Source organism: Hesperophylax consimilis, chromosome 10, assembly GCF_061612785.1.
Source record: "Hesperophylax consimilis isolate HC1 chromosome 10, BYU_Hcon_1.0, whole genome shotgun sequence".
Classification (NCBI taxonomy): domain Eukaryota; kingdom Metazoa; phylum Arthropoda; class Insecta; order Trichoptera; family Limnephilidae; genus Hesperophylax; species Hesperophylax consimilis.
The window spans coordinates 3,175,501-3,188,868 of NC_142845.1; the positions used below are offsets into that span (position 1 = coordinate 3,175,501).

Sequence of the window (13,368 nt, forward strand, 5' to 3'; positions counted from 1 at the left end):
ATAATATCTGTTTTATCTTTGGTTAAATATATGCTTCCGTCACTTTTTCATGATGTGCTTATCTACTTTCTGTTTTTATCTATGGTTGAATTTACTTGTTTGACCATCTCTAATTTTTATACTCATTAAATTTTCCAAAGAATTGTTAATGTGGTTATTTTACCTGCATTCTTGACAGTTTTTAAACTGAATGCAACATAGGATTGAATTTTGTAATTATTCTTGTATGCTCCACACTATTTCAATAAAAAATTTCTTACAGGCAACTCAAACTTGGTGTACACCATAATTCGCAAACGCTCCGTTTTCCACAACCTGGCTAACCTGCCGCATGAGCACTCGGCCATTCGGCGCTCCCTGCAGGCAGGGGGCTCCCGCCGAACCAGCCGGGGCCCCTCAGCCGCGCCCGGGCCCCCCAAGGAGGGCAAGGAAGGCAGCGGGGATGAGGGAGTGATGGAGGGCAGCCGGCCCGCACTGCCCGCCGAGCCCGGCACGCTGAAGGCCACGCTGCCTGAGACGCCAGGTAGGGCACTCACCACTACCGTCATGCTAGAAGATCAGATCCACCCAGGTGGGTACCTGACTCTGTATTCATTTAATTCAATATTCATTTCTTACAAAGGTCTTGTTTATTGGCAGTTTGTGGTCTGAATTATTGGGAGTTCAACATTAACCTCTCAGACATAGAATTTTATTTATTATGTGTCCCTTTGAGAACTGTCAGAACCTGATAATTTTTGTGTTATTTACGAGTTTTACTAAAATCTTCATAACTCACGTTTTGGGAAACGTAGCCTCATTCTAAAAAATGTTTTGGAAAGATTATGAAATCCACTATCGCATTGTGTTGTTATACGTAAATATTTGCGTTTCTAAATATACATTTTATGAAAACGTCAAAAATATGTAAAAATCGCTTACCATTATTTCAAAGCCTTGAAAAATGTACTTTTTTCTGAGTAGCATAAAGGAATAACGCTTTATATATTGAAGAAATATATTTAAAAACTATTAGTCACCTCAAAATATTAACCGTCCAAACTAAAATATTTTTAATAAATTATTTAGAAACGCAATAAATTATTAACGAACATTTTGACAGTTTCAATCGGCTTAAATAATGCACCTCTACGTTCCATAGATATTCTTGAATACATTGAATACAGACGTGTAGCGTTATTCATTATCGATACTCTGTTTTTTAAATCATGGCAATCCGTATACTAGTGATGGAAATAAATCAATTTTTGTAAAATCTCGCGCGTTTACGTGAAAAGACGTTCTAATGTCTTGACCGCTATTATCATATTTACGTCTTTTGACGTTCTAATGTTCTGAGTGGTTAAAACGATTTTTGATATATTAACCCTTTGCACTTGAAAATTTTTTTGGTATTTGCATACGTCCAACTTTGAAGAAAATAAATCTATTGAATTGTAATTAAATTTATAAATATAAAAAACTTTTATCTTTTAATTTGTTTTGATAAAATAGAATTCCGTAACTTATTGCTATTTAATTGTAGTAATATGATTCTGGTTAAATTATAATAAAAAGTAAAAAAAAACAATATATTAAAAATATTGAGGAATAAGATTTTATTTAGTTGCCGCCATAGCGGCGGCACTCGAGTAATACGGCAAACCATGCATGCCGCTCCTATGGCGGCAATCGAGAGCTAATGGTTAAAATTTGTAATGCTAACATAAAAAAATGGTTCACCTTACGTTTTTTATAACTAAAATTACAGATAACAAAAAATATATAAAAACCACGTTCGACAAATCTTATTGTCACATTTCAATTCTTCTGTGTTTAACTTCTAGATTTGAATATAAAGCGTAGTGTTTTCTCTTTCTATTGCCAGTTAGATCATATTTCTCACCATGACAGTGAGGGAGATACAACAATTTCTATGAGACCATATGAGTTGTTCTCAAAAAGCGAACAAATTAGCCTGAATATTTAAAAAAGGAGAGAAAATGGGCTTTTTGTGGGCAGCTTTTCTTCTTCATGGAATATATGGAGTCACGTCATCTTAAAAGCCGCAGATCTGGAAGACCGTTTCGAAAAGAATTAGCACAATTATTTGTTTATGATGTTTATTTTTATTTTATTTTTTTATTATAGGAGACGGTTGATTTAAGGATCCCGTGAGCACTTAGGCCGTAGGCCCATTGTGCTATCTCCCATTTTATCTCATTCCTTTAACAGTCACCCCGTCCCTTTTATAAAGTTCACCAGGGTTTAATTGGATATGTGGCTATGTCTTCTGGTTCTACGATGTATCTTCCCAGGTATCTGAACCTTGTTCCTAACAGGGCGGGACATTGGCACCATAGGTGAATTGGAGTCTCGTCATCCTCTTCACATTTCCTTCATCTGTTGGTGTTTTCCACTCCCAACAACTCCATGTGTCTCCTGAGATGGCAGTGTCCCGTTAGTAGTCCTACCAGTTCCTCAGTGAATTTCTTTCCATATTGAGTAGTTGTCTGGTTCGCCTTGGGTCTGGTCTGTTTATAGGTACTTTGGAGTGCCTCATTCCGGTTGCCCTTTCACTGGTCTCGTTTATTAATATATGTAATTTAATTTTCTAATTATTTTTATGTTATGTGCCCTGATATTGACACGGGTAGTGTCGAAACTGTTTGGATGTAAAAATTATATTTTTGTTTATCTAATAAGTAACTTGAAAAAATTATGTACTTATACAACGTTATTGGTTTTCAATTGATTATAATTATCAGGATTTATTTATGCCTACTGCTTAAGTTTCCATCAATTTTTCCATCAGATCTGTTAATTAAGAATATTATGTAACTAGTTAACACTTGTTGTGTAGTTCTGAGGAGGTTATAAATGTACATTTCGACGCCGTAAAGGCAAAAGAGCGCAAGCGAAAATTTAGTCAAAAATGAGTTGAACGTTCAGTTTATTGTATGATAAATTTATTTATGACTAAATTATCGCTTACGTCCTTTTGCCTTTCCTTTGTCGATATGTATCTGTTATTTGGTTTAAATTCTTCCAGGTTTCTTTTTATTGTTTTCTTCTTCTCGAAAATTTGTGAAGAGTGACTGAAGGAAATTACTCGAAAAATTAGTTCATATAAACATTTCAGGACAAGCTGAAAATAAGATAACGACTGCTGCCGTAATCACCAAAGCTAAACTCTTTATGTATTCCGCAGCCATCAGTCAAATGACCGAGAGGGAGTCAGCCCACCCTGCGCAGCAATCCATAGTGGACGTGGGCCCCCCGAGTATGCTGACTGGGCCCCCGGACGAGACGCAGCCCCTGGCCGTACTGGGGGTGGTCGGGGAATCCAGATCGGGGGGTGACGGACAGGATGAGACCGTGAGTATACTGATTTAATATAATTGTTGAAATTCTTAAACAAAGGTCGATGATTTTCTTAGGGATTTAGGGTAGGTACTTTTGTAGTAGATTTTCTTCAATATGTTCCAATTTTGAAATAAAGTGATATTTTTGATTTTGACAGATTATTGGCAGGAAAATACAGTTTAGAAAAAGATTGTACATAGATTTGAGGTTGGAGAAATATTATTGTGATGTGAATGATGTAATAAGTTCAAGTCGAGGACAAAAAATAGGGAAGGAAAAGAGTATGTAAATGAAATTGATGATTTAATAAAATAAACAAAACAAATCCACTCCACATTCATTGTGCAATGCCATTTTATTATTGAGCCATCTAATTCTATTTATTGTGTTTTAGTGCTTGGAAAAGTTGTCCCTGTCAGAGAGTGCAGAGGAACTGAAAATAGCTAGCGTGATACCTCCCCAAGAAAAGGCAGAAAAAACACCCACGGAGAATTCTTTGACTGTAACGCAAAACTTCCAGAGATCCGTGGCACAGGTACGTGGCATCTACTTATTATGTGATATTATATTCTTCTTTTTTATTGTACTTTTAAATAACACACTTTATACGAGGCGTATCCAGAAAGTAAGTGTACTGAAACTCTCACGACTGAATGAATTTTATTTTCGACATATTGGCTACACTTACGTGTAGCCTGACTCTTCCCCTCCGCAACGAGACCGGTTCAAGGTCATTACGTTAAGAAGTGTCGATGCGACAACACGTTTCGTGAAAAATGTCAATCCAATCTCCCGCCAAGTGCGAAATACGCAGCGTCATCCGTTATCTCGTTTGGAAGGGAAAACCTCCATTTGAGGTTTATGAAATACTTCATTACACAATTGACTGTCCTGAGTTACTCCAATTAATCAGCATCCACATACCCAAAAGATCTTGCCGAAATTTACTACCCTTTTATTTTTACAACACCAGGACACTGTCTTATCGAAATTCCCCGATTCCAAGACTTCACAGTCTCGGAAATAAATACTCTGATCTGGGAGATATATTTCAGCTTAAAAATAATCAATATTTATTTATTTATTATTATTACACGCCCTAATGGGCTTTTACACACTACAAAGTTTAATAGTAGAGTATCACAGTTATTATAGATTCTACAAAATTAAAACAATAAAGGAAACATAATACAACGAAAAAAGAAAAAATATTAAATGTTACAACAAAAGCATATAATAAAATAAGATACATTAGTAAAAATGATAAGAAGTCTCACATAAATAGATATTCAAAATAAAAATAAAAATATATATTTTGCGGAAATTATAGATGTATATTTGTATCTCGATCTATAAAAGAATTGAAATAAACAATATTTATATTGATTATTTTTAAGATGAAATATATCTCCCAGATCAGAGTATTTATTTCCGAGACTGTGAAGTCTTGGAATTGGGGAATTTTGATAAGACAGTGTCCTGGTGTTGTAAAAATAAAAGGGTAGTAAATTTCGGCAAGATCTTTTGGGTATGTGGATGCTGATTAATTGGAGTAACTCAGGACAGTCAATTTTGTAATGAAGTATTTTATGTAGTACTATTAAATCTGTGTTTATTCTTCTTTCAGAAAGTTTTAATAGGGACAATTTATCTAGTAAGTAGTTATAATCAATGTTTTCTACAGGAATATGCAATTTATAGTTTATATACTTCAAGAACTTATGTTGAATCTTTTCAATATTATCGGAATGAATATTGTAAAAGGGAGACCATAATGTAGAGTTATACTCTAGTTGGCATCTAACAAGGGTTTTGTACAACATGATAAATGTGCCTAAATTATTGAAGTCTTTTGAAATTCTCAAAACAAATCCAAGAGTCTTAAGAGCCTTATTGATAATGTTAATAATATGATACACAAAAGTTAGTTTGCTATCGAACAATATACCTAGGTCAATAATTTCACTGACGCAATTTAAGTTTTTATCATTTAATGTATATTGAAAAAATATTGGATTATTTATTCTGTAAAAATTAATGAACTGACATTTCTTTATGTTCAATGCAAGTTTGTTGATAGAGCACCACTTAAAAAGATTTCTCAAATTAGTTTGTAATATAATGCAATATAAATATTGTTTATTTCAATTCTTTTATATATCGAGACACAAATAGACATCTATAATTTCCGCAATATATATATTTTTATTTTTATTTTGAATATATATTTATGTGAGACTTCTTATCATTTTTACTAATGTATCTTATTTTATTATATGCTTTTGTTGTAACATTTAATATTTTTTCGTTGTATTATGTTTTAATTTTGTAGAATTTATAATAACTGTGATACTCTACTATTAAATTTTGTAGTGTGTAAAAGCCCATTAGGGCGTGTAATAATAATAAATAAACTTCAAATAAGTTTAAAATCATTTTATTTTTAATTACTTACTTATTGTAATAAAATAATGTACACTCCTCTTCCAGCCACAAGCTAATGCTTCTATGGAAGAGGAGTCTTGAAATATTTGATCATATATTTTAACAAATAAACAAAAATGTACTTATATAAAAAAAAAAAAATAATAATGAGGTGAAAACTGCATATGGTGATAAAGCTATGAATCGTACGAATGTGTACAAGTGGTATCGCGAGTTTAAAAACGGTTGTACGTCTGTGCATGATGATCAGACGAGCGGAAGATCTTCAATGATTGACTTCGTGACTGACGAAATTGTGGAAAAAATCGAAAAAACGCTCCGTGACGATCGCCGATTGACTGTGGAAGAACTTTCTGCGATGTTTCCGCAAATCTCCAGATCTCTACTACACGAAACCATCACAGAAACCCTCGGATATCGGAAACTGTCCGCGAGGTGGGTCCCAAAACAGCTGACAGACCAACACAAGTTGAATCGAGTGGAAGCCGGACAAGAGTTTTTGAGGCGCTGCAAACTCCATGGAGATGAATTTCTCCGCTCCATCGTTACTGGAGATGAAACTTGGGTTGCACACTACACGCCTGAAACCAAAAGGCAGTCTCAACAGTGGCATTACACCTCTTCACCCTCCGCCAAAAAGTTCAAAACCACAATTTCAGCCAAGAAAATCATGGCATCCGTGTTTTGGGACTATCGAGGCATAATTTTGATTGAATATCTGCCTCAAGGGGAGACCATCAACTCTGCAAGATACTGTGAGACCCTAAAAAATTGCGGAAGGCGATTCAAAACAAGAGGAGAGGCATGCTGACAAAGGGAGTCAGCCTGCTGCACGACAATGCCAGACCACACGCGGCCAACGCCACGAAGGAACTGCTTGCTTCGTTTAAATGGGACGTCCTGAACCACCCCGCGCATTCCCTTAACCTAGCACCTTCAGATTATTATCTCTTTACCTCCCTGAAGCTGTACATGGGTGGAAAAAGGTTTTCAACCGACGAGGAGGTAAAGGAGGAGGTGGAGAAGTGGACGAAGGGGTTGGCGGGAAACTACTTCGTGGAAGGCATCAAAAAGTTGATACCCCGCTTCACCACCTGCATTGAGAGGAATGGCGACTATGTCGAAAAATAGCTTACATATGTACTACAGTAACCATGTAATTTTTTTGTTTCAATAAAAAATTTTGTAACCTACAAAAATTCAGTACACTTACTTTCTGGATGCGCCTCGTATCTTGCATCCATGAAAAAGCGAATGCTAATTTAAATAAATATTTATTCGTTTTTAGCTGATTTATTCATCCAAGTATTATTTTTTTAGACTGGCAGTGCCCTTGATTTTTTAAATGAGAATATCTACATTAATGTATTTTTTCAATATTACATACTGCTTTGAAGGCATTGGGCACAAGAATTAGACTTCCCAGGGTTGCTTTTTCTTATAAAAAATTTCAATGCCTATTTTAAATCTGTCTGATAAAATGTTTATATTCCTCTAAAAAATAAGTTATAACTATACCGAAGAATCGCGATATAAATATTATATGGGCGTATATAAGATTGGGTTAGTGGAAAACGTTATTCATAATTGCTGCGGATGCGTATTCCGGCCGTACAAGTAGCTATCAGACTTATATCGGCTGGCCCCTTAGTACAGCATCAGAATAGCGCCGGCATCCTGAAAAGCTGTAATAGTACCCATTTGGAGCACTATCGGAGGGATTTTTTAAATCGATTTACCAAAGCAAATACGGGACGCATAATCGAATTGGCCGGATTTCGATGCAAATAAAAACAAACCAGGGTATCTATTCCAGAGTCTCTACCACGAATTACTCGCTATGCGCCATCTACGAACGAAAATCTCTACGACTTTTGTCATAAGTTCTATATTTATACATTCTTGAGTGTCGCACGGTTGAAGAGATGACTGTGTTGGCAACCCTGTGAATATTGTCTATGTTTCTGATGTGTTTGAGGTTTCTATGGAGTTAATTTGAAATTTCAAAAACAAACCATTGCCGCGTCGTTCTGTCAACGTTTTTATTTGCTACCGCACTTTTTCTGAAATGAATGGCGGTGGTGGATACATATCGAAATGCCAGAAAAATCTTTTAATAGAGCTGGTTGGTGCAGACGCAGAGTTGATGTCTGGCAAATCTGCGCGCGGGAAACGATCTTTTTTTTTTTTCTGTATTAGGCAATTCACCAGGATGCAATGAGATTTGCCGATCTCTACTGCTTCGACCCACTCGTTGTTTAAGTCGAATGAATTTTGACGTATGGCGTGTAGTATGTACTTTTGGTGAGACTCAAGAATAACAAACTCTACCAGTGTATGTACTTTCGGCGGAAATTGCGAGCGATTGAGACTGGGGAATAGATACCCAGGTCAATGACAAATGTCATTATTTATTTGAAGAATATCTGAAGAAACATGAATATTATTATGAGTAACAATTTTAACCCGAGTCGTATACGGCCCTTTTCCTCGTTTAGCTATACCTATGCTGCAGTGGCATATTATGAGTAAGACTGATAGATTAGTTGTGTGTGTCTCTCTTCTATAGCGTGGCAGCATACGTGTGGCGGGCGGAGAGAGTGGGGCAGGTGTGGGCGGTGGCCAGGGCTGGAGCCCCACTGCAGAGTGGGTGCACTCCTGGCGGAGCAAGCTGCCCCTGCAGACCATCATGCGTCTGCTGCAGGTCCTAGTGCCGCAAGTGGAAAAGATCTGCATTGACAAGTGAGTGGCACACTTTTTAAATCAAATTGCATCATTGATTCCAATCCTCCACAGAATAATGTTGATTTCTTTTGCACATGGTCTTTCAGCATTCAGAAATGTTGTGTTTCAATTTTATAAGGTCCAGAGACATATTATTTTATTCTATCTAATGTCTGATCTAAAATTGTTTCTCGTGCCAACAAGACCTTGAACCATAACAAATAAGTGGGTATTCTGACAGCAAACAGATAGCTACGCTACTTAAGTCACCTGTAATTTGATAATACATAATAGTTATTTATGGGTTTGTACAGATTTTAACTTTTTTTTCTCTTACCTTTTATATTTTATTACACTTTTTACTTGTAACTTTATACCTAAGTTAATGGCACATGTTGTGCCATATATTTTTTAAATAAATATATTAGTAGTTCCCATGAGCACTTAGGCCATAGGCCCACTGTGCTATCTCCCATTTTACCTCATTTCTTTAACAGTCACCCAATCCCTTTTATAAAGTTCACCAGGGTTGTCATTGGATATGTGGTTATGTCTTCTGGTTCCCTGAAAGCCCCAAAAGGGAAGAGAGCCTCATCTCCTCTCCATTGCCCTTTGTTTCCGTGAAGGTCTGTCAAGGGAAGAGTTCACGGAGGTGGCCTCATCTCTCCTCTCCATTGGTCTTTGATTCCCTAAAGGTCCCACGAGGGAAGAGGGTCTCATTTCTCCTCTCCACTCCTCCTTGGTTCCCGGAAGGCTCCATGGGGAATAGTCTACTCCCCGTTGGTTCCCTGAAGGCCCCACGCCGAAAGAGTCCACTCCCTCTTGGTTCCCTGAGGGCCCCACGTGGGAAGAAGATCTCTTCTCTCCTCTCCACTCCTTCTTGGTTCCTTGAAGGCACCACGAGAGAAGAGGCCCTCGTCTCCTCTCCATCCCTTCTTGGTTCTCTAAGGCCCCACGATGGTAGAGGACTTCGTCTCTCCCCTCCACTACTCCTTGGTTCCCTAAAGGCCCCATGATGGAAGAGTCTACTCCTCCTTGGTTTCCTGAAAGCCCCATGGCGGAAGAGTCCACTCCCCCTCAGTTCCCTTAAGGACCCACAACGGAAGAGGGTCTCGTCGCTCCTCTCCACTCCCCTTTGGTTCTCTGAAGGCCCCACGATGGAGGAGTCTACTCCCCCTTGGTTCCCTGAAGGCCCCACGAGGGAAGAGGGTCTTGTCTCCACTCCTCCTTAGTTCACTGAAGGGCCCCACGGAGGAAAGAGGGGACTTTTCGAATGGTCCAATTTTCGTCCCATGAGTATCTAGGGAAATAGAAAGTCTAGTCCAGCAGAGCCCCGAGTGCTGGAGTAAGGTCTAGATGCGACCCTGTTTCTCGGAGGCACTGTTCATGACACTGTTCTTCAGTTCATTCAGCCTCAGCACTGTAGCTCACACCTTAGCTTGGGATGGCTATTGCAGATTGTGTTTCCACTCCCTGAGCGATGGGTTCTCCACACTCCCTAGGCTAATAAATAAAGACGCTTGGATTTGTTCTCCCTAGTGCAACATTGTTTTTACCTCCACACAGGAGGCCCTGAGGAAAATAATTTCCCACAGGGCCTATGTCATTTGGGGATGCTGTGTGGAGGGTCTTTCTGAGAGGAATGAGGGAGGAATCACAGAGGCCGGCAAATCGTTCCACAATACCTCTGTTGAATTCAAGAACGAGTCGTAGAAGCGGCCCGTTCTCATGTAACAAATGTCAACCGTGTACCGCACGTTTTGGCAAGTTTTTCGACTATGCACCGGTGACGAAGGGATTAATGACTCTAGTTCCTTTGAGCATCCTCCATTGTAATAACGGGAAAACAAGGACATACCTACCTATCTATCTAGGGAATCTATCCATCTATAAATGGACCGCCCGTTTCTGCACAGAGCCGAGGTTTTTTTTTAGGTATTTTAGGGCTCCAAACTAGAGGTGGCTGCCAAATTCAACAGTGGGGCGCACTTGCGATTTATACAGGGTCAGAAGTTGTGTACTATCTGCGGGCGCTGTTCAGTACGCCCAGCTTCTGAGAGGTTAACTTGACTCTGGCTTCAATGGAACCCCCGTGCCTGAGCTGGTCACTTAGAATATATCAATGGAAGGCACGTTTAAGAATATTAAGAATAACTACATAATATGTATATTGTTGTAATAAAATGAGCACATAAACACTTTATTCAGTACTTATTATACTTAGGGGGTATTTCACTCTGATTATGTTCTGACTAAGCACTAATCCGCGGATTAGTCATTTTTTCGTTTTCACTATATCTGAATAACGCTAACGCTCGGGTTAAAGTTCGATTTGACTAATCAGTGCTCGAACTTCACGTTAGGCGCTATTCCTCGAATCAAAGATGGCGTCAAAACATTCCGAGTTTGACAGCTGAGAAGTGAGTTGAATTTTGTTGAATGAATTTGAATGCTTGTATGATCCATCCTGAATTATTTGATTGTGTTCAAAATAAGAAACAATGTATTAATTCGACACGAATCTATCTAAAATGACCTGATAATCAACATAAAATAACCAAAAAAATGCACACTTTGCGGTGTGCGGACTGTGACGCATGACAGCCGTGGCAGTAGATGGAGTAACTGCAAACATTTTGCGATGTTGCCAGACTATTTCGAGTGTTATCTATCCGGAAGCTCGGAAACAATGGTGAAACGATCGCCGTTGAATAACGAAGTTATTCTGATCTTTAAAGCCAGCCAACGGATAGCTAGTCAGATATTTAGCCCGACATAGTGAAATACCCCCTTATGGTACTTATGATATTATGGAGTACAACAGCTACTGTTTTTTGTTTCCTTCCTAAATAATAATCTTAATTCTTTTGTGAAATGCTTTTCATTAATGTCTTTAACCTTCTCTAAAAATGTTTTGGAAAAACTTTTTTACAAGTTGTTATCTAGAAGTAAACACAACCCATGTATGAGTAAGTACATAATTCTGAAAGATATCAATCTGTTGGTTTGGACCAAAGATATTAGAAGAACGAGATATGCTATGTTGGCCGCCGGACCGTAGCCGGAGTACTACCTAATTAGGGTACTTTGAACGGTATCGGGACGTGTACGCACAGAAATCTGTTCTATGTATTAGTGCGGATACCTTAGCGCAAGCGAAGGTGTGCAGTAGTATTGATAAACAAAACCGGCGACACTCGGCAAAACAATTCCACTCAGTACGAACTGCTCATAGCACATCTCGTTCTTCTAATATCTTTGGTTTGGACTAATAAAATCATGCAAGACACCACATTATTTTTTGTACATCCGAATGAAACCCTCGATGAAACTGTAAACTAGTTGAACAGATCAATAATGTACTGCCTTATTTCCCAGGGGGCTTACAGATGAGAGTGAGATCCTGAAGTTCCTGCAGCACGGGACCCTGGTTGGCCTGCTCCCAGTTCCTCACCCCATCCTCATACGGAAGTACCAGGCCAATGCTGGCACCACCACCTGGTTCCGCACCTACATGTGGGGGGTCATCTATCTCAGGTAACTGCTCTACCAAATGTGTTAATTATCTTCCATTTATTTAACCCTTGAGGCCTCTGGCTCATTGACCGTTATATTTCTTAAAGATGCTGTCAGAAAGTCGGAGAATTTGTGTATATTTCCGCTACTTGATAAAATCCAATTAAATGGGATATTTCTGAAAGGTTCCATGATAACTCCTCAAAATGACAATTCAACACACCTTTAAAAGGTGATATCAAGTCATTAAAAGTGATGAAACAAAAACAAGGTTAAATAGTTACATATGTATTTCATATTCTTTGTTTCATCAGTTTTCATAACTTTATAACACTTTTTACAGTTGTGTTGAATTGTCATTTTGATGAGTTATCCTGTCACCTTTCTGAACATATCTGAAAACAAAAAACTGTTTTTAAAATGGTGATGAAATACGCTTTCAAATTTTATTATTTTCTATATATATATATATATATAAATAAAAAAGTAAATTTCCATGTGTATTCAAATCCAACGTTGTGTCAAAATTTCAAAGCAATCGGTGTAGAACTTTTGGAGATTTAAGATTTTGAACAAACGAATATTAACATAATAAAATTTGAAAGCGTATTTCAGCACCTTTGTAAAACAGTTTTTCATTTTGGGATACATTCAGAAATATCTCATTTTTTTGGATTTTATTGTGATGCTGAAATACACACAAATTCTCCGACTTTCTGACAGTTTCTTTAAGAAATATGGCGGTCAATAATATGTTTTTATTTTTTTGAATTAATTTATCTGGGCATCTTTAATATAACCAATATATAATACAGAAGAACATGTGAGATTATTTTTATAGACAGAAATAATCTTCCTGATTTTCTGAACGTATTGAACTTTGTCCATGAACAATTTTTTTTATCAATCTGATTCTCATTGTGTAAATAATATGTTTTAAATGAGCTTGTAAATTGCAATCATAATTTTCAATAGATTTTACACGATGATGATCGATTCAAGCTAAAATTAGAATATGATTCAGGAACGTAATATTGTGGTTTGCTATTTATGTTTTCAACATGCTGAGCCATTACATTGGAGCTTTATTGCTTTAGCACGTAATTATTCTTATGTTCAATAAATAAGAACTACCTGCTCTGTTCAAATTCATTTTAACTTACAAGCTGAGTAAGAAAAAGCTTACATAACCTGGTATCTAAGCACTGAACTAGTACCTACCTACCTATAAGAAAATCCTTTTGCATTTTTCCAATACAGTTTTTTTTACTAAACTGAGTAGATTTATGATACAGTTATGGAGTGGAATGATAAAATTAATACTGAACATTTAGCTGT

General features: G+C 37.4%; 1 protein-coding gene across 2 annotated transcripts in view; it reads left to right on the plus strand.

Annotated features, from left to right (window-relative positions):
* The window catches only part of LOC149420183 (protein HID1), a 35,430-nt gene that overhangs the window by 17,202 nt on the left and 4,860 nt on the right, over nucleotides 1–13,368 (plus strand). Inside the window, exons 11-15 of one of the 2 annotated variants that reach the window (XM_089636446.1) lie at nucleotides 263–571; nucleotides 3,191–3,357; nucleotides 3,740–3,880; nucleotides 8,360–8,532; nucleotides 11,893–12,051. In XM_089636446.1, coding sequence (XP_089492572.1) covers nucleotides 263–571; nucleotides 3,191–3,357; nucleotides 3,740–3,880; nucleotides 8,360–8,532; nucleotides 11,893–12,051 — 949 coding nt within the window. The remainder of the gene's footprint in view (nucleotides 1–262; nucleotides 572–3,190; nucleotides 3,358–3,739; nucleotides 3,881–8,359; nucleotides 8,533–11,892; nucleotides 12,052–13,368) is intronic. The other variant, XM_089636447.1, reaches the window with a different exon arrangement.